Source organism: Anguilla rostrata, chromosome 10, assembly GCF_018555375.3.
Source record: "Anguilla rostrata isolate EN2019 chromosome 10, ASM1855537v3, whole genome shotgun sequence".
NCBI classification, from domain to species: Eukaryota; Metazoa; Chordata; class Actinopteri; order Anguilliformes; family Anguillidae; genus Anguilla; species Anguilla rostrata.
Window position 1 is genome coordinate 12302056 of NC_057942.1, and position 27243 is coordinate 12329298.

General features: G+C 44.9%; 4 protein-coding genes across 6 annotated transcripts in view; all 4 read left to right on the plus strand.

Moving 5' to 3' along the window:
• Nucleotides 1-2620, plus strand: part of si:ch73-138n13.1 (zinc finger CCCH domain-containing protein 13) — a 43710-nt gene extending 41090 nt beyond the window's left edge. For all 3 annotated transcript variants that reach the window (XM_064354160.1, XM_064354163.1, XM_064354161.1), the window contains exon 13: nucleotides 128-2620. The gene's annotated coding sequence lies outside the window, so the exon portion shown is untranslated. The remainder of the gene's footprint in view (nucleotides 1-127) is intronic.
• Nucleotides 2621-7476: 4856 nt separating this feature from the next.
• On the plus strand, nucleotides 7477-10153 carry crybb2 (crystallin, beta B2). Its single transcript, XM_064354171.1, has 6 exons — nucleotides 7477-7583; nucleotides 7961-8066; nucleotides 8798-8916; nucleotides 9083-9215; nucleotides 9324-9466; nucleotides 9835-10153. The coding sequence occupies exons 2-6, from the start codon at nucleotides 8004-8006 to the stop codon at nucleotides 10001-10003; spliced, it is 627 nt and encodes a 208-aa protein (XP_064210241.1). The 5' UTR covers nucleotides 7477-7583; nucleotides 7961-8003; the 3' UTR covers nucleotides 10004-10153.
• Nucleotides 10154-10987: 834 nt separating this feature from the next.
• ctu1 (cytosolic thiouridylase subunit 1 homolog (S. pombe)) lies at nucleotides 10988-13465 on the plus strand. Its single transcript, XM_064354169.1, has 3 exons — nucleotides 10988-11146; nucleotides 11501-12016; nucleotides 12439-13465. The coding sequence occupies exons 2-3, from the start codon at nucleotides 11521-11523 to the stop codon at nucleotides 12972-12974; spliced, it is 1032 nt and encodes a 343-aa protein (XP_064210239.1). The 5' UTR covers nucleotides 10988-11146; nucleotides 11501-11520; the 3' UTR covers nucleotides 12975-13465.
• Nucleotides 13466-14303: 838 nt separating this feature from the next.
• The window catches only part of pxnb (paxillin b), a 36176-nt gene continuing 23236 nt past the window's right edge, over nucleotides 14304-27243 (plus strand). The window contains exon 1 of the mRNA XM_064354167.1: nucleotides 14304-14531. Coding sequence (XP_064210237.1) covers nucleotides 14519-14531 — 13 coding nt within the window. The 5' untranslated portion in view covers nucleotides 14304-14518. The remainder of the gene's footprint in view (nucleotides 14532-27243) is intronic.

Genomic DNA, 27243 nt, shown 5'->3' on the forward strand with positions numbered 1-27243 from the left:
AAGGGCATAGAGTAATTTAAAAATCAACCATCTGGGCAATAGGGTGTTTGAAATCTTTCTCGTCTTAAGTTACATTGTTTCAAGGCCTTTTATTAATCTGCCCCTTATTTAATGTTATATTTTGCAGGTTGCCTTAAAAATGGGGAATGTGTAGAGGAAGTGACAGAAGCCTTAACCTTTGACCTGGAAATGAACGGAATCCTGCTACTGCTGCTGCTGACGTGACTTTTTGTGTTTTTCTGTTTACTTCCTGCCTGGGTCGCGAAACATGTGCATGGTGCCTTCATAGAACATATAGTTTTTGTGGACAACACAAGTGAGGAGAAACGGACGTTCAACCGGGTGCTCCTCTTGTGCGTTTCAACACCCAGCTTCTTTAGATGTCTTTATGTCCCAGGAATCCCAGCATAGAGCCACTTTACTGTCGCTGCACAGGGAGATGGAGGATGGAGAGGACCATTTCTTTCCCAGTTTTTGTTGCACTTCAGGAAGGTTTAGCCTGCAGGACCAAGCACCTCTTAACCTGGAAGTGCTTCCTGAAACTGGTAGATGGACCAGAAACCCCATCGATTGTTGTCATTTGTTTTCTTGTTTTCTTTACGTTTTGAGATTATTGTATGCATCTTGGTGTATCATTTCATCTGTCAGTCGACAGGTTTAGGAAATGGCCACACACATGAATTGCCATAGATTCCCTATTTTTTTCCCTTTCAATCATAGAGGTTATGGAGACAACAAAAAATACAGAATTAATAACTTGACATACAGTATATTATAGGTCTTTGACATAATGGTGGCAACTGTAATCATGAAATGTGCTATGTATTGTATTTTTGCTGATTGGAATGAGCTATCAAATGAGGCAAAAGGAATAAAATAAAATGCAGCCGGTTAGCCAGGACAGCACATCCCTATAGATTCTAGCAGGGAATTAATTCTAATGTCCCAAGGTCTTTTGGATAGTGCTCAGCACTCAGCAGAACAAACAGCGGAGTTTTATTTCACTGCAGTAATTTAATTCCCGTTCATCGATGGCTTTAAAGCGAGTGGGGAGAAGGCCTCGTCTCCAGACCGTTGGTCATCCTGTTTCCATGGGGATGGCCATTTGCAGCCCTGTCCAGGCTTGTGCCAAAGTATGGCCGCTCATTCTCGGGGGTGTTTCAGAAACACATTCTTCAGTGTTTCTGAAAGCCGCTGCCGGTTTTGTATTTGCAAAAGGGCCTTTCACCAGAGAGAAACACAGAGGTGTCTGCATCATGCAGGCTCTCTACCAATCATGCAGGAAACGGGCTCTATGCTAATTACTGTACGCTAATTAATTATCCATTTATCAGAAGGGACTTGCCAGAAACACTGTTTTGTACACATTTGCAAAGAAATATTTGTCTGCCCACCTGTCGCTAGTTTATAGGCGTTAAAGTATATATTTGATGATCATGGCCAGTAGATGAAGTGATATTTCTGTAGTTTACAGTTATGGATGAGCCAAGGTGTGTTTTGTCTACCTTGTGCAGCTATACTATAGGCCTGTGGGTATGTTGAATTAAAAAAAAAAAAGAATACACTCTGTTCAGTCTAACTGTGCTGTGATCATATAAATATGCAACCCGGTCATATTCTGCATCATCCAATATGGACACATAAAAACACTTGTAATGGCAATGTAGTGCAATTGATGGAAATCCGTGTTGCTGATTGGATGGGGACGTGTTTCCGTGGCCATTCCTGACCCTTGTGCATGTCGGTTTTTCGGTCAGAAGACCGTGATGTTCCCGTGATGGTCAGAGACATTCTGTTTGGTGCCGAGTGCTAAGGAAACTGATACGGTTTCAGCATCTCGCCGATATTTCGCCTTTTTGGCCACTCGGTGACTGGGGAGTTTAGCCTTGGTGAAAGTGGCTTTGGGAATTTACCAGAAGGTTTAATTTTTTTCGAATCACAACCGAGACACTGCTGTTGTACCCACGGACAAGTATTTCAGTAAATCCATCTTTATTGATTGGTGGAGTTTCAACCCGCAAGTACTGTAAGCCTCCCGTACGTAGGGCTGTGTTTCAGCATATGGATCGGTGCAGAGTAACAGTTTATTTCCAGCGCACTCCACTGCTAGCCCTGCTACTCGTTTCCCCATGTGCTGCAGCACACTTTCTTTCACCATTATGTTTTTTTGTTAGCGCTTGGTGCCTCCAGAAACCTCCTAACCTGAATGTGTTCCTCACACTAGTTTCTCCCACCCCCCCACCCCCCCCAACAACACTCCTCATCCTTCCAATAAGCACTTTGAGACTGTTGACGGACAGCAATAGTGACCAATGTTCTGCCCTCCTGGCCCACAGCATGTCCTGCCTTCCACATATTGATGGGTTGATGTTGGAATGCTGATGAAATGCAACTTAAATGTATTCATTTGGATCTTTCTGTTGAGGCCTCAGTCTCTTCTGTGTGTATATCAATGTTGTTAATCTCAGTAATGCTATTTTTGTCAGTAAAAAGAGGGGCTTTTTTATCTTGGTTTCTCCTGTTTTTTTTTTATTTGAAAGAATAAGATGTATATTGCACTGTGTTGTGAGACCGGTGTCAAAATGTATAAATTCTTAATAAAAATTTACTATTAAATGAGCATTTGACTGTGATGATGCTACTGATCTGATCACTGTGACACGCTTGCATAATATTTCACCTTATTTCTTGGTTAGCCTGTACAGTATGTGCACAGAAATAATATGCTTAGGTCAGCCAGCTATCTTACGATTATTATATTTTCCAGCGAATGTGTTTTTGAGAGTTCACCACTGCTGTGAAAACAGAAACTTGGTATTGGTATTGGCTGATAAGCTACGATGTATGCCCAGTATGATGAGCTGATAGGAGGATGAAAAATACACCAAAGACAGCACGTTTGATATACTGCTGATCCTTTTAACTAAGTGAAAATATGCAGAAAAAATAGGCTCATTTTTCAGTCATCTGAAACACTTGTCTTTTTACCAACCAAACTCACGAGCAAAGTTAAGTCAGCGAGTTTATAATGTTTTGTTTTAAAAATGTAATTAGATCGACTTTGTCCATAAGTAGACATCTGTGCTCATCCACTTCTCCCATGAAAGTGGAAGCTTGGTTGCAGTTTGTATTTGTGTTGTAAAACAGGGAAGCATCTGTATCAGCCAGTATGCCCAATCAACTCTGGGTTATTGAGATTGGCCTCAGAATATACATTTTGTGCACTCCTATGTTATATAAATTAAATTGCATTGTGATCATTTTGCAGGTGCTTTAATCTAGAACAATCTACAGTGTAATAGTACTTAAATATGTCCATCGGTTATTTGAGGAACATTCCCATACCAGTGAGTATAACATTGATTTTTATGTATTTCATGAGTTTACAAATAATTTCATAACGATTGCCAATAAACTACATTTCATCCTGCTCCTGCACTCTTTTTATTAAATAATCAAAAACGAGCTACTCCTTTGTGATACAATGCTGTGGGCTCCTAATAGATTAACATCTATCTAGTACCTTTTAGAACAGCCAGTTATTCCTGAACATACTTTGAACATGAAATCTAAACCCTGATTTATCTATTGGGTGCAACTGATGATGTGAGGTCTGGGTGAACAGCACCCCACATGATGTGTTGGGTAAGCTCCTCGGTGGTGTTTGCAGAGTGCTGTGGGGTGGGCTGAAGAGGGTGTGTCCGGTGGTCGGGGGGGAGGGGGGTGGGGGGGCTAGTGGTTTGTGGTTTGTGCTGAGCAGGGCTGTTTGCTGAATCCTTTTGGCTGGCGCCCACATCGGCCCTGCACAGCGCGGCAGACAGAGAGAGAGTAGTCACACAGCTCAGGAATCCAGAAGTGTGAAAAACCATTCACATCTCCCTCAATGTGCTGCTTCTGGGCCCGCACACATTTTTCTCCAGAGCAAAAAATGTGTGCGGCGTGTATGTACATTATTTATGAATTTTACCATTCATTGTAACATTCTTAAAACAATGTTGGGTGAAGAGAGTGACTAAAGAATATAGGCAACGCTGTGAATAAGTCTTTTATATTGTAACCCTGTTGGAGAACATTCTCCTCTTCACTATTGTCACAGCACAAAACACATCTCTTTTTCTCTTGTGCCCCTCTCCACTGTCATTTTTTAATCATTTATTGTCTTTCTCTCCCCACCTTTCTCTTCTCTAAATCTCTATTCTTCAAGCAGTTGAGCACTGAATTGCACTTAGCCGCTGCCCTCTAGTGGTGGAATTTTAAATTTCTCAGAGGAGTTCACAGCTCCCTCTAGTGGTAGAATAATGAAATGCACTATAGTATTCCCTGCTCTTGACAGCTCCTTTTCCTCTCTTCCCCAGCTGGGTGGGATTTAAACATCAGGGATTCACAGAGGAGCAGTTTATCATAGAGAAGGGATAGCATCCACACTAGGACAGCTGGATAACAGCCAGAACAGCTACTCCCTGCTGTCTCTGCAGCCCCTCAGTTCTAGCTATCACTGTCTGACCACACAACATCCCTACTGGCCATACTTCCCAAAGGCAAACTGATACACTCACATTCTACATAATTATAATAATAAATATTAATAATTCTTTATTACATTTATTTGAATTGCACATTTCACATTGAATGGTATCTACTGTGAAAATGGTAGAAAACATGAATAACAATATAATTTAGAATAAACAGAATATAATGTAAATCAAAATAATTTTTAAAAAATTCTCATTGAATTTGTCACTGAGAATCTCTCTCTCTCTCTCTCTCTCTCCATGCATGTGTGTACAATTCACATTATGGATTGTACCAATAATGCCATGAACCCCTCTGAACCCCTCCTGGTAATATGGGCCTGTCTTTACCCTCTCATCTGAATGGCAGGATTGGTCAGTCATGCAGGCACAGTGAATGCATCAATCTTCCACTGACCTTCACTCCACCTTTATAAGTGACAAGGGCTCATTCATGACTGGAATGACTTAGAGAGGATGAATATTAATGAGTTGGCTTCATTTGAAACTGTCAGCTAGCAATTGGCTGCAAATTGGGACTGCAATCACAACCTATCAGATAACAGCCCATTACTAATGGAGACTTTTAAAAAATGTGTCCATACCAAAGTTCTGTTAAAGGAATGAGGAATGCACTGCACTGTGGCACATTCATCAGGATATAGCTAAGCACCAATCAGGATCAATTAGTAGTTTATAAGGGCAATGAACAGGAAACACAAACACATATCCCCATTGTACAAGGTGTTTTGCCCTTTAGTAGGTTACCCAATCTGTTTTAGTGCATAACCAGCTATGTAAATAGATACTGTATACAGAGAGGGCTATGTGTTGCCTCTTTAGGCATGTTAGGTTTTAGTTTCTCATTTACCTCTTGCAGATTTGCTATGGGTTTGCCATGAGTCATGGTGGAATTCAATATGTTCTCTCTGTAGTCCTAATGCCTTATCTATGTGTCAAGCCCCACAAACAGTAATGGTTTCTTTGCATCATACAGGCTGCAAGCGGAAAGAAAGTCACAGAGAAAATTCTTTTTCAGTGCATGGTTTCATCAGCAATGCCATTAGAAAATGAAAAATAACCAGTCAACAATTTAATTTGCCAACAAAAAAGCTACATTGGCATCTGGTTAACAGATAAACATTAAAGTGTCAATTTGTACTGTACTGTGATTGTATCATACATTGATTAGGTAGTTATTTAGCATTTTCTGACAACCATCGCAACAATGATCATGTTTCATGGTGTTCAACAACCATTTTTGGCCTCTTAAGAATTACTGATATATACAAATGCTTTAATATGCAGCATCAAACTGTCCCCACTATTTGATTTATTTTATCAGTATTATTACTTCAGTAATTACAGGTTTGAGGCGATATTGCTGATAGTCTTGTGTCCATTTTGTTGTGTATGCTTGTGTGCATGCACATACATGCAGAGTGCATGTACACTACATGGCCAAAAGTATGAACATAGAATGCGTCGGAATGTGATTGTATGCTGTACCATTAAGATTTGCCTTCACTGGAACTAAGGGGCCTAGTCAAAACCATGAAAAACAGCCCCAGACTAAGGGGTGTCCAGATATTTTGGTCATATAGCATATGTGCATATGCATGTGGGAGAGTGTGTGTGCACATGCATGTTTCTGTGTGTGTATACATGCGCACGTGTGTTTTTATGTGTGTGCGTGTCTATGTACGTGTGCATGTGTGTGTGATTCCGTTTGCATCTGAGTTTGGGAATGAGGCAATAAATACCATGCAGTGCTTTGTCAGCAAAGACTGCTCCTCTATTTTCTGTGCTCTCAATGTAAGCCCCCCCCTCCCTCCCCTCCCCAGACTCACAGCCTACAACAAAGTCCAACTGCCATCACTGATAAAAAAATAAAAAAACAGGGTTTAACAGGGTTTCACATAATTCTTATGGTATGAGTTATTCACAATTAATTGTGATTAAACTATTCTTATTATTCTTCTAATTTACGAAACACAAAGATGGGTGTCCCCACTGTAAATGGCTTTCATGGAATGTACTACAAAATATTACAAATATTTGGACAGATGTGGAAATATAATGACAGATATATTTATCACACATCATGGGTATAAAAATATGAACTGTAATATCAGAAAGCAGCAATATTCTGTATATTTGTTAATATATTCTTTAAAATACAGCGTATTGTAGTATATTTAATTTCCATAAGGGTTGGTAGGACTAAATTAAACTCAGTGTCATTAAATGTATCCCCTTATTGCCATGATCCAGTTACCAGACAGCTAGAAATGTTCTACTGCATAAAATATGTTAATAGTTAGATCTACATGTTTAAACAATCAAATATAGCTTATGAATTTTTCAATAGAACTGTCCAGGGTGTATTCCTGCCTCTCGCCCAATGCATGCTGGGACAGCCTCAAGCACCTCCCAGGACCCTGACTAGGAATAAGTGGGTAATGGATGGATGGATGGATTTTTACAAAACTTAATTTAGTAGTAAACATTGAACTGTGAGGAAAATATGCTATCTCTCTCTCACTCTGGCAGGTCCACACAGACTACATATGCCTCATTGTACACCTCAAACTGTTGGCACACGCTGTGCTGAATCATGTGAATATCGGACAATGAACGGCTGGCCAGAATTGACTACTAATGAAATAACTCAGAGAGGGACATGTGAGAGAGACAGCCAACCCCCCCACCCCCAGCCCTATCTCCGGACTGCCTATTGAAGGCTTATCTAGAGGGTGGCTTGGACACAAAGTAGCTTTGGCATGGCTTCAACTCATGGGGCTAGCCATATATATTGAGCCCAGCATGCCATCCTAACCCACTGGCACAGACAGGCACTGGTAAGGGCATGATATCAATCTCTCTCTCTCTCTCTCTCTCTCCATTCTCCATTGTTTTGTTTAAAACCTACTACTTTTTAAACAGTACAATAAAGATTGCTTTAAAATCAATATTATTCATATTATTATTATTTAGTGTTGGTAATGTATGTTTTTTCTTTGCATTTAAGTGCTCCAATCTGATTTCTGCAAGGACGTGCATATAACAAGGGTTTGTAAACATTTCAGGTTTATATATTTTTTTTAATATGACCATGGCTTTAGCCATTCATTTTAATCAACTGGATTATAACTGAGTAGCACAACATGCTATAACGTACATTGCGCATATTCTAGTGAGGAGTACATTTTGTGTGTTACTCAGAAGACTATGACAATTCTCGTGCTGTTATTTGTTAAATGTAGTCACTGAGAAAAGTAGATTTAAATGGTTGTCAATGTCAAAGTCAGTTACTGGGTTATACTGGCAAACTATTTTTCTTTCATATATTTTATATTTTAAGTTGCTACATTAAGATGACTAAAAGCGAATGTCAAATTGTGAACACGGTAACAGTTCTATGTCTTTTTCTCTCTTTTGATGGCCAGACATCATCATCACCATCATCACAGTGTACCACCCTGGAACAACATGGCCAGTGATCATCAAAATCCTGCATCCAAACAGCAGCAACCAGGAGCGAATACCTTCAAGGTGAGAAAGGGACAATTTCAGAAATACACCATCACAATATTGCATATATTCCAAGCCGCACTCTCTTTTTATCATTATGCATTAGTTTATTTATTACATAATTTTGTATTTCACATATCAAAAATGCTTTAGCATGCATCTGTAATGCTTTCATTTAAATTTCAGTTGATGTGATGGTCCTCGCAAAAGTGAAATAGAAGTGATCGATTCAGGGTTTGATGCCCAAAACTTTTTAGGCATGAGTTCTACACAGCTCTCTGCACAACCTGTAAAGTTTCACATTAGCTCATTGGGCTGTGCATTAGGGGGAGACAACACATCTCTTTGCACATAATAATGTCATACACTGTATCACCAGAATACAAAGTAAAATTTTCATTTTCAGGTTAAAAGTCAATCTTTTTAGGGTTAAGATAGGTTGTTTCTTGTGTGTAAAACTCTTAGTCACATAATGAGGTAGATTCTGACTCTGCCAAAAGAAGGAGGTGAAGCTAAATTATTTCCTCAGAACTGGCAGTTTGCAAACACTGTGTAAACAGTATGCCATATCCCATGAGCCCCTTTTATCCCAGAGTTCATGGCTTCTAATCACTCACCCTTTTTCACTGTGGATTTCAGTTGTACTATGAGTCATTTCTGATGGGTTCGTCTCTCGTTGTAATCTGTGAACCAGCCCATGAAGGCCAGATAACCCACCTCTTTTTCTCTGTCTGTCCATTTCTGGTCCACAGCTGGCCATCTATGAGCAGGAGAACTTCCAAGGCCGCTGTCATGAGCTGACTGCGCTCTGCAACCACCTGCAGGAGGCGGGAGTGGAGAAAGTGGGCTCAGTTCTGGTGCACTGTGGACCGTGAGTGAGAGAGACAAAGAGAGAGAGAGAGAGAGATAGAGAGAGAGAGAGAGAGAGAGAGAGAGACAAACATTAAAACAGTCACAAACGCTGAAATCATCAGGTATTACTCACGTTTATCCCCCACCCCCACTCTGGCCCCCTCTGTTCCTCTTCCTCTCCTCAGATGGGTGGGATACGAACAGCCCAACTGTAAGGGGGAGCAGTTTGTGTTTGAGAAGGGCGAGTATCCTCGCTGGGACTCCTGGACCAACAGCAGACGCAGCGACTGCCTGGGCGCCTTCCGCCCCATCAAAGTGGTAATGCAGGCAGTGACGCCCGCTGTCACGAAATGCACACGGATCAAGGATGTGTCTTATCAACGGCACGCAGTTCATTCAACTCGTATTTGTCTCTCTTCATCTCAGGATAGTCAGGAGCACAAAATCGTCCTGTATGAAAGCCCCAGCTTTGCAGGAAAGAAGATCGAGATCATAGATGATGATGTCCCCAGCTTTCATGCACACGGGTACCAAGAGAAAGTCAGCTCAGTGCGCGTCCAGTGTGGATCGTAAGTCCCCCCCACTCTCCCCATCCCCAGTGTCCCCATCATGCCATTGTAATTGATACTCAGCCATTGTTAACTAATGACATAGCCCAGACTCTGACCCATACTAGTCAGACAAGATTTTACCACAGACTTCCGGTTGAGAGTGTGAGTGGCAGAGGACAGGGATAATTCATTGTAAAATTGTGATTGATTACTTGTCACAACACAGTAAGCTGCCTGAGTCTGAGTTCAGTATCCTTACTTCTTCGTCTAGTTAATCTATACACCTATATCCATAACATTTTTACTCACCTTCCCTTCTTTTTCACTGTCTCCATTCCTCCTTCCTTCTTTTCCCCCCCCTGCATGCATTAATTTTATTGCTCCAGCTGGGTGGGGTATCAATATCCTGGCTACCGTGGCTACCAGTACGTGTTTGAGAAGGGGGAATACAAGGAGTGCGCGGAGTTCGGCGCCCAGCTTCCCCAAATCCAGTCCGTTCGGCGCATCCGGGACCTGCAGTGGCATCAGAGAGGGGCTTTTCACACCTCCACCTGAGCAACCAAAACCTCACCTCAAAGCCCTGCCTCTTCCATAGATGTCCTTCTCCTGCTCACCTCGCCCCCATCTCCCCTCCAAGCAGCATGTTGATGCACATTGCCATTGTGTCAATAATACCTGCTAAGCAAATAAATTAGTGTGCTTCTCAATTCAAGTCTGATGGTCATTCAAAAAAAAAATTATTGAGTGTCTGGTCTTTCTCTGTCTTCTAATACATATAAGTACTATTTACTGATCAGTTTTACTGGTCAACAGTTCTGTTAGATATTTCAAATCCAGTGATATTAAATTCCCAAACTATGCAAAGGTGAAGTTAAAGACCTAGTAAGTAAAAGTCAACGTTTAAATTGGTGTACTCATTCACAATGACCCTTATACTTGTGCTTAGATGTGTGGATCAGAGTAAACACATGAAATAGGAAGAAGGTTCTGTCCACACAAAGAAAAAATGTCACTATAAAAGGATAATTCTTTGTATGAAGATTGAAATTATTTTGGTTTCTCATATGATGAAAAAGTGCTCAATAAAAAGAACACCTTTCCAGCAAAGGTTTCAACTTGTTGCTATCGTCAGTGCTTTTTTCCACGGTGTGTTTATTGTAGTGATTTAAGTATAATTAATGTTGATACTTTTAAACCATTTTGGGTTGAAATATTTGGCCTGCCCAGAGGGATTTAGTCTCACGTCCGGGCTAACTCAGTCTCCTTAATATATTAACTGAGCCTAATTATATTTTTTGGAAGATTTATATATTTTTGGAAGTGTGTAAAAAACATGTAGGGGACTGAATTAACATCGACAATTTAAATTATTTGATTTCATCTTGTCTACTATACAGTATACATTGTTTTCTATGCAGTTAAAATTCATACACTGTGAAAAACATTTTAATTTCTTGGTTTCCTGGCTGCATTATACTCTCCCGAAAAAACAGCAGACCCATGATCTGTCATTGGAGTGGAGAGATACCGGTTATTCAATGACGTTTTATATCTTCCGGTTGCATCGACACCGGAAGAACAATTCTTTTGCATTTTAGCAAAGCAGCATGGCTGTGTCAGGTTGTAGTCTTGGAAGTGGTTGTAGAATTTTGGTGCTTACTGAAGAGGCGTGAATGAGCTAACCGTTCGTGTAGACAGGTAAATATATTCTGAGATTCGTCGATTATTCTTTTGTGGCTACCCCGCAAATTTGTATCCAGAATAACGTTAGATAGCCTAACTAGCTAGCAATAGTTACCAGACGTGCTGCTGTCGTTATGATTGCTTAAAAATCACAATAGTCAAAAAATAGTCTATTGCTGTCTTGCCAGATTTTGAACCTGGCGAAACTTTTACTCAACTCGTGAGAGGAGTCTCGCTTGAGACATTATAGTTTGATTGCTATTGCTCAGGCAAATGTCAGCAAGTTAGCGAGCAGCGTTGCATTCACTAATGTATTGGATGCATTTTATTCTACTTTATCTTATTTCCTGTTTTGTTCTATTTATACAGTGAAGGAGGTAGCCGTCACTATGCCTATCGTCTGTAGTAGCTGTGAGAAGAAACGTGCTGTGCTAAAACGGCCGAAAACGGGCCACTCGCTCTGCAAGGAGTGCTTCTTCTGGGCCTTTGAAGAAGAGGTGCACCAGACCATAATCTCCGCTCGACTTTTCAACACCGGGGAAACGGTGGGAATCGGAGCGTCGGGTGGGAAGGACTCTACTGTGCTGGCCCATGTGTTGAAGGTGCTCAATGAGCGCTACAACTATGGCTTGAAGCTCCTGTTGCTTTCAGTGGACGAGGGCATCACGGGTTACCGTGACGACTCCCTGGAGACTGTGAAGAGGAACGAGCAGCAGTATGCGTTGCCACTGACGATTGTATCCTATGAGGAGCTGTATGGTTGGACCATGGATGCCATCGTTAAGCAGGTGGGCCTGAAGAACAACTGCACCTTCTGTGGGGTCTTCCGAAGGCAAGCGCTGGACAGAGGGGCCATGATGTTAAACGTGGACAAGATCTGCACAGGTATGTGTCTTTCACATGCTGACACTACACAAATACTCTGGTACTTTGAAACAAGATGTTTTTGTGGACAAATACATTTTGTCCATTTTTTCTGTTAATTCAAATTCACTACATTTCAAAATGCCAGTTGAAGTTGTTTCGAAAAACAGATGTTGCTGCACAAATATTCAGTTTTACTGCAAATGCTCTTTTACTTTCTGTAAAGCCAAAAGTCACACAAATGTGTCAGGGCTACTTCCATTTCAATAGTGACATGACAGAACATTCAGTTTCATACAAGAAATAGATTAGTTTTGCATTAGAAATTCAGCTTTTGGTTGTCATCGGCCTGTATTAGTGTATATGATCTAACCCAGGGTGAGCTCTGGAGGGGAGACTGCCTGTTGAGGAGCACAGAATCTCACCCTTCCTGTAATCGTTAGGTCACAACGCGGACGACGTGGCGGAGACGGTGCTGATGAACGTCCTCCGCGGCGACATCGCCCGGCTGCGGCGGTGCACGGCCATCAGCACGGCCAGCGAGGGCGAGGGGGTGGTGCCACGCTGCAAGCCCCTCAAGTACGCCTACGAGAAGGAGATCGTGCTCTACGCCTACTTCAACAAGCTGGACTACTTCTCCACCGAGTGCGTCTACTCGCCCAACGCCTACCGCGGCCACGCCCGGACCTTCCTCAAGGACCTGGAGTCCGTGCGGCCCAGCGCCATCATGGACGTCGTCCACTCCGGGGAGAACCTGTCCGTGCGGGAGGGGGTGCGCATGCCCGTGCAGGGGACCTGCTCCCGCTGCGGCTACATCTCCAGCCAGGCGCTCTGCAAGGCCTGCGTGCTCCTGGAGGGGCTCAACCGCGGCCTCCCGCGGCTGGGCATCGGCAAGCACCACCGGCTGCACGGCAAAATCCTGGCAAAAGAGCCGCTCACCCAGGAGGAGGAGCGCAAGCTGAAGGCCGTGGACTTCTGATCGCGTTCTGGCCGGCGGGACTGAAGCGTGTCGCACATTGCAACTGTGACTTAAAGAGCATGTCTCACAAAACCCTGGTTTTTACATAAACCACCAGTCGCCCAGTGAAGCCTACAGATAGGGAAGTCAAAATGCCTGTGCGACATTCAGATATGTTAATTATGTGGTTATAAGTTCATGAAAATGTGTGACATGGTCAGATTGCTGAGACCTGCTCTTTAGGCATTTGTGAGAACTTGTACTGTTGAAATAAAAAGCATGCATTCAGATCTTGCTTGCCTGTTGTGTTTTGGCAGTTTAGTAAAGGACTGTCAGCCATGTCAAAGTGGTGGGATTTGGGGAAAATGAGACTACCTAGTTTGTAGCTCAATATGCTATCTTTTCCAAGTTGTACATAAGTTTGTTTTAAGTTGTATTGCCTGTCTTATCAGGTCTTTTATTATGCAAAATTGATGCTGCAAAAATAAAAAGGCAAAACCGTATGTATTTAATTGTGTGTCTGCATACGTTGTTGTTGTATACTGTAAATAAGCAAAGGCAGAAGAACCATTGTTTGGTGTGTAATTCCAAAGCTTGTAAAATTTTTGCCATTACTACACTGCACTATGAATATTGTGTGTGGTTGACATCTGGCTGTGTTTTGGTGGTAAAGCAACCTCTCTCTCACTCGCTCTTGCTCTCTCTCTCTCTCACACACACACACACACACACATACACACACAAGCATGCAGGCTCCGGGAGTCTGAGCTGAAGGGCAATCCTCTGTTAGCCTCTCTCTAACCAGAGCTTACCATGGCCCCTTTAGCAGGATAAGAGTTCTGTTTACTGCTGTGCTATGTTTACGGGAAACCTCGTGAGCCTTCCTGTGTAATTACTGCCCACAACATCAGCATAGCCCCCCCCTACGTTACCTCCCCATATCAGTATCACTCTGTACCATAGGGCAAACCCTAGAACCGGTTTCAGGTTGCTGGGTCTGCATGCATGTGGTTTTCTCTTGTGTGGTCCACTGCATTTTACACATAGATGCTGTATATACATATTGACAGTGTATCAGTGCAAGAACATTCCCTCTATTTTGAGCTGGAAATGGTGTGATTATGGGATCCTCAAATTTCCTGTCACTTATTAAATTATTACTAGAGCAGGGTTTTTGGAGGAAGGCCAATACACAATATGTGTTCACGTTTTTAGATAAAACTATGATTAGAGTGTAAGAGTTATTACTGTCACAAGATCTCATATTTCAATATGTAAATCTGTATTTGTCCCACTAGAGGTCACTCTTGCGCTAAGGCTCTTTGAAACTAACTCTTCGTCTGCTTCAACTTGAAATCCAACAAAATCTGTCGGCGGCGAGCTTCGCGTCCAAGTGAAGACACTGCATCGCGCTGCGCGTTCGCAAGACTTCAGATAAACTTCTGTGCCGCACTCAGCAGCTAATACAGTGGTTTGGAAAGAAAAGCTTTGGATCGAGCAAAGACAACAGTAAAAAAAGGCAGCAGTTCCGGTCCGGTTCATATTGTCGAACCGATCTTGGCACCATGGATGATCTTGGTAAGTATACAATGGCCATAACGTTACTTCTCTATGCTCTTTGATTTGTATTGTCGATTTGCGGAAAATATGGGGGAAATAAGGTGAGTCCAGTGGTCGCTTGTGTTGGTTTGATTTCTCTCTCTATGTAAAAAAACCTAGCCAAATGTGGGTGGAAGGCCTCTTATCGATCGTGGTTTAAAGGTTAAGCAAATGGTTTGCTAATATTAACTAGCTAACTAGCGAGCTAGATGGGGGGATGTCTTGTGTGGCCAGCTAACGTTGGTAGTCGCGAGGGAAATTCCACTGCCCAATGGGCTTGAAATTTAGCAGCGTAGCGTTAGCTAACATAGCCAGAAGACCAGATTTTCTATCTTCTACTGTTATGCTGCTGTCTGCTTTACGAGCTATTTCACTGCCGTCACTCTGTATTGGCTATTTCATGCTTTTTCATTGTTTGGGCATGTATATCACTTATCCCCATTTTTTGTTGACAGAGTCTTTTTAGGAGATCTGAAACTTTCGTGGGACCTATTTTGCTTAATAGCTAACGTTATCCCAGTAGAACTTTTGGGCCAGCTGGTACATAATTAACTAGCTTTCTAGAAAAAGGCTTATATTATGCCAGTTTATTATTTAGCCAACAAGTTACTATATACCTACCATGCATAATTGTAACGTTGGATAGCTTCATAACCAGCCAGTCTAACTTAAACTATTTCGCTCAGTAAGTGGCATTCCTGTGTCAAGTTAGACATAAAAAATTACTTCAGTCAAGAAATTGCATCGATTGGTGGTGGGTGATTTTAAAAGAAATAAGAGCACGAGAAATTACAAGCAAGTTTTGTAAAATCACCGACGTCAAATTAAGCAATACCCATGGCGAAAAAAAACAGCTAACTAACGTTGTCCGAATAACGTTGTAAAATGTTCAGTTACGCTTTGCAAGCTGGCGAGCATTATAATTAATGTTGGCTATCGTTTCATTTTATACTGTGCGCTCACTTTCCATCTCTCTGGCCAAAGTTATGGGTTTAATGGTAAATACTTGGCTAACTAGGCTGTCTGTCAGGAGCATTACACGATAACGTTAAATAGTAGCGACCAACTTTAACTGCAGTACATTTCAGTTTAAATTACTGACTTGTTGTAGCAGTCTGGATATTGTACTCATTACGATTAGCATGGACAGCTTTCTTATTAAAAAGAAACTGGAATATCACTGGCTTACTGACTAGCTATTTAACATGGACAAGTAGAAAACTTTTACTAGATCAGCAGCTCATACTTACATTTATTTGCTACGATGGCTGGTTGTACTGTATCTACTGTAACTAAACTGGCTAAACAGTGGATGGAATGTCTTTTTTTACCGGGCGTTGCTGCTTTTCTGTTGGCGAATGAGTTGCGTTAGCTAGCTAGCTAGATCCATTAAATCTTTAAATACTTTGCCTTGGTAGCTAAATTAACATTGTCAATCATCTAGATTTGCCGCGCTTGTCTTTGAAAGTCTGGAGAGTGCTTATGTTATCAGAAAACTATTTGTAGCCTTAGGGCACTCTGTATGTGTGTCACCTAATAAATTTGAAATTGAAATAGCTAGCAGTGTAAACGCTTTGTGGGGCTTTGGTCTGAGTCCCACAACCTTTATGTTTTTAGTCTTTTACCTTTTTAGTTAAAACAGTAATACTCGAGTGCGTTTATAGGCTACATGCATTATTTGAGTATATTTTAATGTGACTTTGGGAATACAGTATATTCAGATTTCTCTTTAAGGCTAAAAAAATCCAGGGTATGTATGGTTTTACCCTATTATTGGACACATGTCGATTCATGTATTTTAAGTTTAAGGTAGTTCCACAATTTAGGCCCTAAATATTTTGCCGTCTAAATTTTTTTCTCCAACATATTGGATTAACTTCAGAAAATTCTATAGCACAGGGGTGCTGGTTTTTTATTCTAAATATTTACGTTTAGTTTTACTTTTCCGATAGCTTTATGAACTGCGTAGGTTCACTCTCGTGTTTCAGCACAGTAAAATCTTCAGGATACGCTTGTAGTCAGTGGCTGTTGTTGGTAGCTCTTATGCAAATGTGAGATCAAGACATGATTCAGCCGATTAAATAATTAGGAGCAGAAGTTGGCACAAAAATCTGTTACGGCTCAGCCCTTGTTGTACAGCCCTGCTATAGTTTTGCTCTAGCGTATGTACAGCAGTTGAAGGTGCTGTGTTTTTGCTATTGTCCTGTCGTTGTGGTAAATGTTTGTTTGGCACTGTGTGTGGTTGCCTACAGATACAGAATATTTGCAGAATGTGAAGTGAATGCTTGAAGCTGGGCATGGCTGTTTTGTGCAGTTGAGCTGGTCTAAAGCACACTGTTGTTTATTTTCCAGTAAAGCTTGCAAGCTTACAGGTCACCCCTCCCCCCCCCCCCCACCTCACACACACACACACACACCACCCCCTATGTCTGTCAGCTTGCTCATAGCTGTGCTATGTGTCTGCTAATTAGACTGCATCTTGCACATTTCCTTGCCAGTGTAAAGAGAATTGAGGAGTATGTGGCTCCACCCATCAGTACCGCAGGACCTTCACTACTGATTCTATTGTATTGCTTAAAGGCCACTCTGTTCCTCTGTCTCATTACCTGCTGTTGTGGTCACCACCATATCTTGCTCTTTTTGTACATCCGTCCAATCGTAATGCTTTCCGTTCTGGTCTGTGACCTTCTGTCAAAAACCGAGGGATTGGTTCCTTGTGTGGAAGCTTAATCACTGTTTCACTGGGCAGTTAATTTGGAATGTCTTACAAGTGACTCATTACTGGGGCTATGAGTGTGGGCCTGGACATGCCTTTCCAGGCATAGCTGATGCTTTATGTTGCTGTCAAATGTAAATTCTCTGAGATTAAAATTCTTCAAATATTCTCTTTCCACCACTGATCTGCTGCCTTACCCTTGCTTTTAAAATACCTGCTGATATTGATAGGAAGTGAGTTTTGGTTTGACTACGTGAGAAGTTGCAAGTCATTAGGAAGTTGCATATGTGAGATGCGTCTTGCATGGAAGGTTGCCATTTAGACAACATGTTGAAGGAAAGTTGCCACAATTGCTACATGTTTATGGAAAATTGCAGCCAAGGCTAAGGGTTGATCAAAAGACACCTTTTAAGTTGCATGTTGATATGAAGCTGACGTGAAAGACTGTGTGAAGTTGCCTGTCGCTCTTCATACTGGGAGTGAGTTGCGCTTGAGTGGCCATCTTTGAGCCACCTGAATCCAGTGCCTGGTGGCATCGGTGACCGTGCCACATGCGGTGCCACACCCTAGACTGAGTGGAAGTGACGCCTCATTACAGAGCAGCTGAGAGAAAAGAGTGTGGTTGGGCAGGGGGGCTGGGGGCGGTGATCAGCTCTTCTCCCGACATCCACCGCCCTCCTCCATCACACCACGGTTATGTGCCCTGCAAGAGGGAGAGAGCATGTGCATACACCACTGGGCGGATGGTTTAGACACCGCTTGTTATTGTTGTCTCAAGTGGTTTATGGTTTGTCTGTGATCTCCCCATCCCCGCCTAAAAAATCGAAAAGAACAGGACGTTAAAGTTTTGCGTTTGCCCCCTCCCACATTTGCATGTTGTAAACTGGGAAGTTGGAGACTTACTGAAAGAAGCATCTGTCAAATATCCAAGATGAGCACCAGCATTGAGTGCTCTCAAAAACCCCTACAAGCACAGAGACCCTGCTCACAGCTTAGAAGGTTCCAGATAATCCCCTGAGTTCCTCTTTTCAGAAGATGCAGTGTTTTTTTTATAAGTCACTATTGAAGTCGGGAGGGGGAGCCAGCAGTCACATGAGTCAACTCCACACCCAGTGACCAGCTGATCGGGCTGGGAGCCTTGCGTATCACGTTCAGCCTTTTCATCTCCGGACTTCCCCTGCTGCTCGAGTCCAAAGCGGAGGTTCCCAACCTTTATAAGGCCAGAAGCTACTATATATTATATGTGACTCACCATCTTCTTTAAGTCCCGCTTGAAATAGGTATAAATGCGGAACAAAAGTAGTTTTTTTAAAGCTTTTCTCATGAAATTCCTAGCTTTAGCGCACGGGCGTCGTGCCAGGCCTCGTGTGCGGCTGACGCAGGCAGACTGCAGGTGACGGTCCGGCGCAGGCGCGCTAGCGTGCTGAGAAGAACACAGCCCTGGTGACTGGATGTCCATCGGCAGAAACACAGCGAACGCCAGGCCGCGGGGGCGTGTCGTTACCCCCGAAAACGAGTGTCTCTGTGGGATTAGCCGCTGGTCGAGCTCCAAACTGAAGTCATTTCTAGCGCATGTCAAAATAGCCACTGCAGCGGATAGGAGAGGAAAAGTACTAGGTGAACGTCAAGGGTGTCAAAGTGTATAGCCACTGGTGCTCATTGAAGGCAGAGATGCTGAAAATGAATAAATAGAAATATAAGTAAATGGAGTTCTAAGGTGATCATGTGGATCTTAAAAAGCCTTTATTCCACGGGCTTAGGCACATTAAAATGCTAGCAACCCATTGCAGCTAAGCCCTCTAATGAGACCCTGTCCATTGATCTAATGGGTGGCTATCCCAGTATTACAGCCTCGCCATTGAAACACTTGATGGCCCCCTCTAGTACCCTTATGAATAAAGCACACTGCCGCACTTAATGACACTAGCTGGTTTACCCGAGTGAATAAAGCTGTTTGTATAGACTGACACTCCACCATTCTGGAGCTTTCAGTTCCTGCCGCTTCACTTTTAAGACCTGCCTAATTGTGTTTTATGGAGGGAATCTTGTGGTGGGTGGGTCACATTAATTTATATTGGCTGCTGATTGAATTTCAGGAAATACGAGTAACCATGGTTGGCCTAGTGTGGTGGCTGTGTGAATCTGACGGTGAAGAATTTTACATCTGCGGCTGACAGGACAATACGTAATGAGTGGATCTGACTACGCAACCCGTGACTTTTCTAAAGAGATCTTAAGAGATTTTTTTTCGTCAGCCTTCACAAGCTCTTCATGAATGACACTTTTTATGTGCCGCACCATAACATACCCGACAGCAGCATTGCTGGGTGAAACACTATCTGCTGTAAGCACACTGGCCAGTTCAGATTCATACTTTGGAAAAAAAAAAAAAAAAGAAGTTATATGGCTGTCCGTCATTAGCTGTGGCATGAGGGTCACGTCTCACTGCCGCCTATAACGTGAAACCTCAGTAGGTTTTGAGAGGGGGCCTAGGAATGCTTCGCTGTGAGCAAACTTCCTGGTTTTACCGTCCATGTCAGGGGGAGAACCTGCACTGACAAGAGAGCCTAGCGACATTTAGCCCTAAACAAGAATGCCCCCGACCCCCCCACCACCCCATCCATATGAGATCAGCCTGCAGGCACAAATCTTCTGAGCTGGCCAGAGAGCCAGAGCCGGGCGGCTGGAGTGAATGGGAGGTATTGTTAACATAATTTGAGTCTGCCATCTCCGTACAGGCGGAGGACTGAACAGGAGGGCGAGGGCGAGGGCGGGCGGGGGCGGCCGCAGTGGAATGCGCGACGTTGTCACCGCGTTCGCTGGGGTCGGCGCGGGAGCCCAGGGGCACGATGGGTCGCTTCCTCGCACCGCGTCCTGACAGGCTGTCACTGCTCGTCTCCCTCCTGCTTCCGGCACAGCTGGGCATTTGCCCAACGCTGACCTCGAAGGGTTAAACCTGAATGTCCAAGGAAGTGAGGAAAACTTGTGTTGTCCTCCTTTTGAGACTCTTTTTGAGACTCCTCCTGTATCTCTGAGGCACGTGTCACGTTGCTTTCAAAGCAATCCTGGTGTCATGTGGTTATGTTTAGAACATGTTTGGCTGTTTATATCCATCCACTCTGCCTGGCCGTGCAGATCTAGCGCTGTTTGCAGTGGGTGACGTGTCACTCTGGAGCACAAAATGGCTGAATCTAATCACAGGAAATAGAACATTTGCATACATTTCTGCTTCTGGTTGGTTCATGTTCTCTTCTGCTTTTGCACAGACACACACACACACACACACACATGCACACACGCGCACACACACACACACACGCACGCTCACAGGGTTAATGGTGTGATCAGAGAGCTTTGCCCAACTGCTTGAGCACTGCACGGGTATCGTAAAGTTTAGTTAACAGCTCTGCTGTTTCTGTTGTGTCTGATTGCCTGGGGGTTCGCTGCCCCTCTGTGCGAGAGAGCCATCTGTCATGTGATCACAATGCATCCCCAGCTCCGTTACAGGCCTATTTAAAAAGTGAGCTTCAGTCAGTCCGCCGAGCTGCCATCCAAATTCCATGCTGATTTGAGCCCAGTGTTGTTGCAAACCAGCTGAGCTGACCTTCTGTTCAACCTTGTACTTTATTCCTCAGAGCCAAAACAAAGGCTATTGTCGCAAACTGATATTTATAGACTGACGTTACACTGAGGCAACTTTTTTTCCCCCATTAAAAGGTGTGAGACGTAGGGCATTCTCAGTATGCTGTGTGTGTGTGTGTGTGTGTGTGTGTGTGTGTGTGTGTGTGTGTGTGTGTGTGTGTGTGTGTGTGTGTGTGTGTGTGTGTGTGTGTGTGTGTGTGTGTGTGTGTGTGTGTGTGTGTTGTGTGTGTGTTTGTGTTTTTGTGTGTGTGTGTGTGTGTGTGTGTGTTTGTGCGTATTGTTTGAATCAGGCCACTTGTTTCATTTCAGTTGCCTTTCTGTTGTCTTTTGCTCCGCAGTGTGTTTATACAGGACATATTTGTAGCCCTTTGCTAAAACAAACTGACCCACATGTTTTAAATTCACCTTAAAGAACCAAAAGAAATTTAAAAAATAATCACTCGGGCCGCTGTGACGAACATCAGACTCTCATGCAGAGCGGAACATGTGGCGTGTTTGGGGAGAGCCGAGGCAGGGCGGGGCAGCCTGACGAGAGACGCAGGGAGGGAATATTGCGCTCGCAGTTTGAGCACAAACGAGAAGAACGCTGCCAGATGTGACAGAACTCCAGCTGTTCAGAGAGAGGGAGAGAAAACGGAGAGAGAGGAGGATGTAAAAACAAAAAAATTGAGGCTTAGCTCAAATTAGAATTTTTTTTTTTTTTTTTTTTCGACGTGGTCCATCCCAGGCCTGTTCGCTGTAAGCGGTTTTACTCTGGGATATGTATTCCAACGTGCTCAGAGGAAAGGTCAGCTAGGGGTCGCGGAGCCGCGTGACTCTGTCGCCGCCCTCTCGCTGGTTGCGGGGTCCCGCGTTTGTCTGCCTCCCACCCCCTCCTCCCCCTCCGGCTCACCGCTCTCGCAGAATTCCGCGAAGACCCGCGAGATTCCTCACCCCGGGGATCGCCCGAAACCGACTGTCCCCGTGCCTCAAAACCTTCCCCTGCATCCGCCCGCCTCCCCGCACCCCGCCCAGCCTGAGGGGGGCGTCGTGCAGCCGCCTGGCCTTTGTGTGACGGCGCCCACGGTGTCTGAGGTTACCGGGCCCAAGCCGCGATGTGACTCACCGCGGTCGCTTCCTCACTAAAGGCCTGCTGGGACTTCCTGTTTGAGAGCCTGCTGAACAAGTGCAGAGAAGCTCAGTGAGGTTTGTGTTGTGGTTTTTTTTTATTTTTAACACATTTGCCTAGCACTCGTTCTGGAAATTGTGTACATGGGTTAAATCGGTTGAGCAGTGGGGCGAAGATACAGTGGTTACCAATGGGGCTGCATTTTCAGAGATCCATCCTTCTACACGTCCGTCTGTGCGTGTGAGATACCTGCTCTTTGAGAGGAGAGATCTCAGTAAGGCACGTTGGTGTATGAGGCCTCCCCCCCTCCCCACCAGCCTCATCTCCCAGCCCGAGTTCATCAGCCAATCAGCATATTGTCCCCTGCGTGTGGTGCAGACTGTCTGCCTCGGACAATACGGCCCTTTCATCCCTCCAGTGTGAGCGTGCTCTGTGCGGGCGCGGCCACTGCGCTGACCCGCCGTCCCCCAGCATTCCTCCGCACACCGAGGGCCGGGGGGGGGGGGGGGCGGGGGGCGGGCAGCATGGCGAGCCCCCTGCGGCCCACGCCCCTGCTCCAAACAGCAGGCGGGAATCGCGCTTAACCCGAGGGTGTCCAACCTGTCCGTCGAGTCAGTGCTCAGTGGCTAACACCACGCCCGGGTCTGTGTAGGGAGTTCCTCAGGAGCTGCCGGGCCACCAGACAAAGGAAAATATGTCGAGCTGGTGAAAGTCTAGCCCTCAGGGCTGGGGGGGACCCTATGGGAACAGCAGGTGTTGGGTTTCCCGGGTCCCCCCTCCAGACCTGAGCGCGGCAGGTGGATCCTAAAGTGACCCAGCAGCCGGGGAGAGGAGGAGTGGCAGCTCGGGGAGGGACAGTGTCCTGAGATGGAGGTGGAGATGGAAATATCCCGCTCGTAAAGTCAGTCAGTGGTGTGGTGAAGACCCCGCCCTGGAGATGGCTTTGTTGCATAGACAGAACACCCCAGTCCTGCTGCACATCCTCAGGAAACCGTGACGAAATCTGGACGAGAGAAAGAGGGAGAGGGAGAGAGCGTGTGTGTGTGTGTGTGTGTGTCTCATGCAGACACATACACACACCCACACCTCCCTGTCCTTGGCTGCAGTTCTTGGCTTGGAGACAGTGGCAATTGTTTTCCTGATGGGCCAGAGTAATTTTGCTAGAATCTTCTGAGCTCCTGGCCCTCTTCCCCCGTTATCTGAACACAGGCTCCCCTTGTACCTCCCTGCAAAAAACTGCATCAACATTCTCAACTGACTTCAGTGGCACCCCTCATATCATACCAGCAGAAACCTCCCCCATGTGTGCGTACTCTTGAAGTGGTTCAGAGTGTTCTCCTTCAAGAGGTCTGCCCCTGATACTCGAACCGATACTCTAACCAATAGGGGCGAAGCACTATACCTGTGTGTTTCCTACAGGAGTTGATGTTGGTTTGTGGGCTCATTCAGTGGTTAGTGATTGACAGAGGTGTGAGGTCGGGGCGTTTCCCGTGCCACGCATGGCACCGTATATGGGTAACTTCAGAGTTTTGACATAGTGTTCCACAAAGCACATCAATGCCTGTGTTCGCAAGTTTCTGTTCAGAAGACGTTAATTAGCCAGTGCTGTTTCAATTTATAGCGCTGTTTATTTGAATGGCTATCGTGTCAGGTTCAGTGCTACCGTGTCTTGTTACAGCAGGGCTATCATTCTTAATGGATGGATACTGATACCGGCACATTTTATATTTATAACTGTTGATTCTAACCGTCCGGCTTGTGTTAGTGCCTTTGGCTCAGAAGTGACTCCCTCAGGGGAGCTGTGACCTCAAATGCTGTGCGCTCAGAATCAACAGGGATGCAAACGGTGCTCCCGGTTTACACTGGTTTGATTTGTTCCGGGCCTGTGCATCTAATCTGCTTCTACAGAAACCAGCCCAGAATGGCCCAAACTGCTGTACGTTGAGAGTGCGATTTGTCTCCTTGATTAATTTTGCACTGTTGCTTAATGATGAAATGTTGGATGTTGTAAAGACAACAACAGGGGGCTGTTCTTTGAGATGTGCCACCAGGCCCAGGTTGTGTGGGACCCAGCGTCCCTCAAGAGCCTGTCCCAGAGTACAGCTGCTCTCCTCTCCTAGAGTTCCTCCTCCTCTTACCTCCTTTCCAGCGCTCCCCCCCTTCTTGGGACCTGGACGGAGGCGCGTGCACGTGTGCATGTGCGTTAGGGAAGCACGGTGGGAGAGGCAGTTTTCGGGATGTAAATGAGATGTGGGACCATGGCGTGTTCTGCGTCACGGAAGTTCTGCCTGTCAGCCACTGTCGCGGGCTGCCTTCATTTCCACACTAAACGCAGCTGTACAGGGGGTGAGAGGCTAGAAAAACAAAAAGGAGATCGACTTGAACCACAGTCTTTTGCGTCTTTTGCGAGAGTAAAGGGTAAACTCCAATGATTGGGATCAACTTGCGTGAGAGAGTGAAACCCAGAACTACAGCAGTGCTGGAAATGTTTTCTGAGTCACTCACCGATTCTTTAACAAAAACAGGATTTCCTACTCGTGGTAAAATGTGGTGGTATTGCCCTTCTCCCTCCCTCTCTCCCTCCCCTCTTTCTGCCCCAGTTGATGACTTGGCAGGGGGGCGTTTGCTTTGGTCATCTCACAGAAACCGATGCCTCGGGACGTGGAGGTGGGGGGAGATTAGGCATTAGGCAAGAGCTAATGACTGGGTGTCGCAAGGCCGTATGCGTTCATGCTTGTTTTGCCTTACGTTTTCTGTACGTTCTGTTAGCGTTTCATTTATGTCCCATATTATTCTTTGCGTGTTGTATATTCCTAGTTTATGTATGCATATCCCATGTGTCCTGTGCGGTAAATTGAACACACTGAAACAGTGATCCTCTGGACTGTACAGAATAGATGGGCCAAAACCTGGCCCCGAGCTCTCTATTGAAGAGTGACATGTGTCAGCAGGTGCGGAGATGAGTTGTTTGGAAAGTAGCGGCCATCACTACTAAAGATGGGGTGAAAATCCCATGGGAGAGTTCCAAGAGCTCCATTAATGCCTCACCGAAGAGCTGGCGTGGATTTCAGTGAATACAGATGCTTTTATTTCTCCTCAGCTATTCCATTATTCTCCTCTCCCTAATTTGGATTACTATTACTGTTATGGACCTGTCGCATAGCTAGAACGTCCTCCATCAGTTTGGGAGAGCTTACACCAGTACACTCTTTGTGAGGCATATACTCTGTAATACACCACATCTGGAGCAGCTGGAGAATGAGGAGCACATGATTAATCAGCGGGGTCACTGTTGAGCAGTTTGGCGGGGAATATCCTGCTGTCAAAAATGCTACCTTCGTGATCACTGCTACGGCTAATATGGGCTGCCCTGTAGGTCTCCCAGCTACAGTCAGCATAGACCTCTTTTTTACATTCATTCCTTGTCATCATCAGGTAGAGGCTATGTTGTGCCACCTGAGCGAGATGTGGTGAACATCTTCAGAAGCAGTCCTCCGATTGGCTGCTTCGTGTGCTGGACACAAAGGGGAATTGATAGCTGCCACAGAGCCAGTGGAATCTGCGAGGGCGTATTGATCGTTTGCATCTGTGGTCTCGTCCATCACCGCATTATTTTATTGGAACGTATTTGTGGGTAGATTGGAAATTTAGTCGAGCTTCCATGAATTATGGGGAGGTGGTTGTACACAGAAATGTGGGGTTATTCAGGTCAGAGGAAACGAGCCTCTGTGCATGTCCGGACCAGTGGTGCGAGAGAACTGTGTGAATGAGGAAGAAACTCAGCCTAACAGTGCACTACACCCAAGCTTTATCTTTTAGAGTTTCTCTGAAATGTTGAGAAATAGATTTTGAGGTAGCTAAGGTTAAGCGTTTTTTTCTTCCATTATATGAAGTTCTAAACTCCCTTTTTCTTGTATCGAGTTTACTAATAATCTGTGAATTTTAATGCTGTCAGTGAGGACACCGATTGCCATTAGGTTCCAGGGTTTCTTTATTTAACCTTCATTTGATCGGGAGAGGTCCCCTGAAAATTCATTTCTCTTTTTACTGTGACGACCTGGGATAATGATGGGTGCGGGGAATGCATAGGTTTGCACGGCCAGCCTGCCTTGAAGGGGTGATAATGTGACCAAATTGAGAGGGCTGGTTTGGGCATTTGACTAGAACACCGGGGTTAATGCCACCTATTCCAATGAGCACTATAGGGTCTTTAATGACCGCAGTGAACTGTGACCTCAGTTTAATGTTTTACCTGAAACATGGAACTTTCTCACACCTCTCCTTGGGGCGTTTTGGTCCAGATGGAAATTTGCCCTGGCCCACCAACACCACCTCCATCAGCTATCTGGTTTTCATGGGTGGTTTCCCATTCAAGTACTAGCTAGGAATGTGCTACAAGCTCCTCCCAGAATATGCTAAGAGACTGGCCTTGATTGGTCCAGGCATATCAAGATGGAACAAACCATGAGAAGAAGAATCTGACGCCCTGTGTTACCCTGTGTTCTTTCTGTCTTCTGCACTGGAGAAACACAGCAGTTTAGAGGTGACCGAAAGTTGTAACGTCAATCATCCACTGCCGTGTCTGCTTGACCGTGGCTTCTGCAGCCCTGCTGAGGGGCTGAGGGAGGGAGAGAAAGTCAGAGGGTGGTGCGATCGGGCAGGAGATTGAAAACATGTTATCCGAGTGTTTTACGGGTGGACCCTGATCTCTCTCTTGTCAGGTTGATTTACGCGGGTGTGGGGAATTGCTTTTATTTTGGGTCCTGCGACCTGTGGAGGGGAGGGTGGGCAGGGAGTGTCATCTATCTGATATGGGGTTGTTTGGGTATTTTTAGTGGGATTTATTTTGAAACCCCCCTGGACAACCCACCCTCCCCGTGGTCTCCTCTTCTCCTCTGTCCCACCTCACCTTTCCCTCATCCTTTCTCTTTCTCTCTTTCTTTCTCTCTCTCTCTTACTTTTGGTTTTCTCCATTTTGTGTCCTTCAGCTCCTTGTTCTCCCTGTCCCCTTCCCTCTGTTTCTTCCCCTCTGTTTCTTCCCCTCTTTCCAGCGTTTTGCAGGCTTGTCCGCCCAGCTCCCCGAGCCTCCCCCCCCCGGCTCGCTCCCTCTGCCCCTCTGGTATAAATACCCTGTCCGGGGCGGCGGGGTAGAGTTACGGCCGTGTGCTGCTGGCCAGCGCTGCTCTCTGCCCCCCGGCTATAAACAGGCCTCGCGGGGCCTCAGT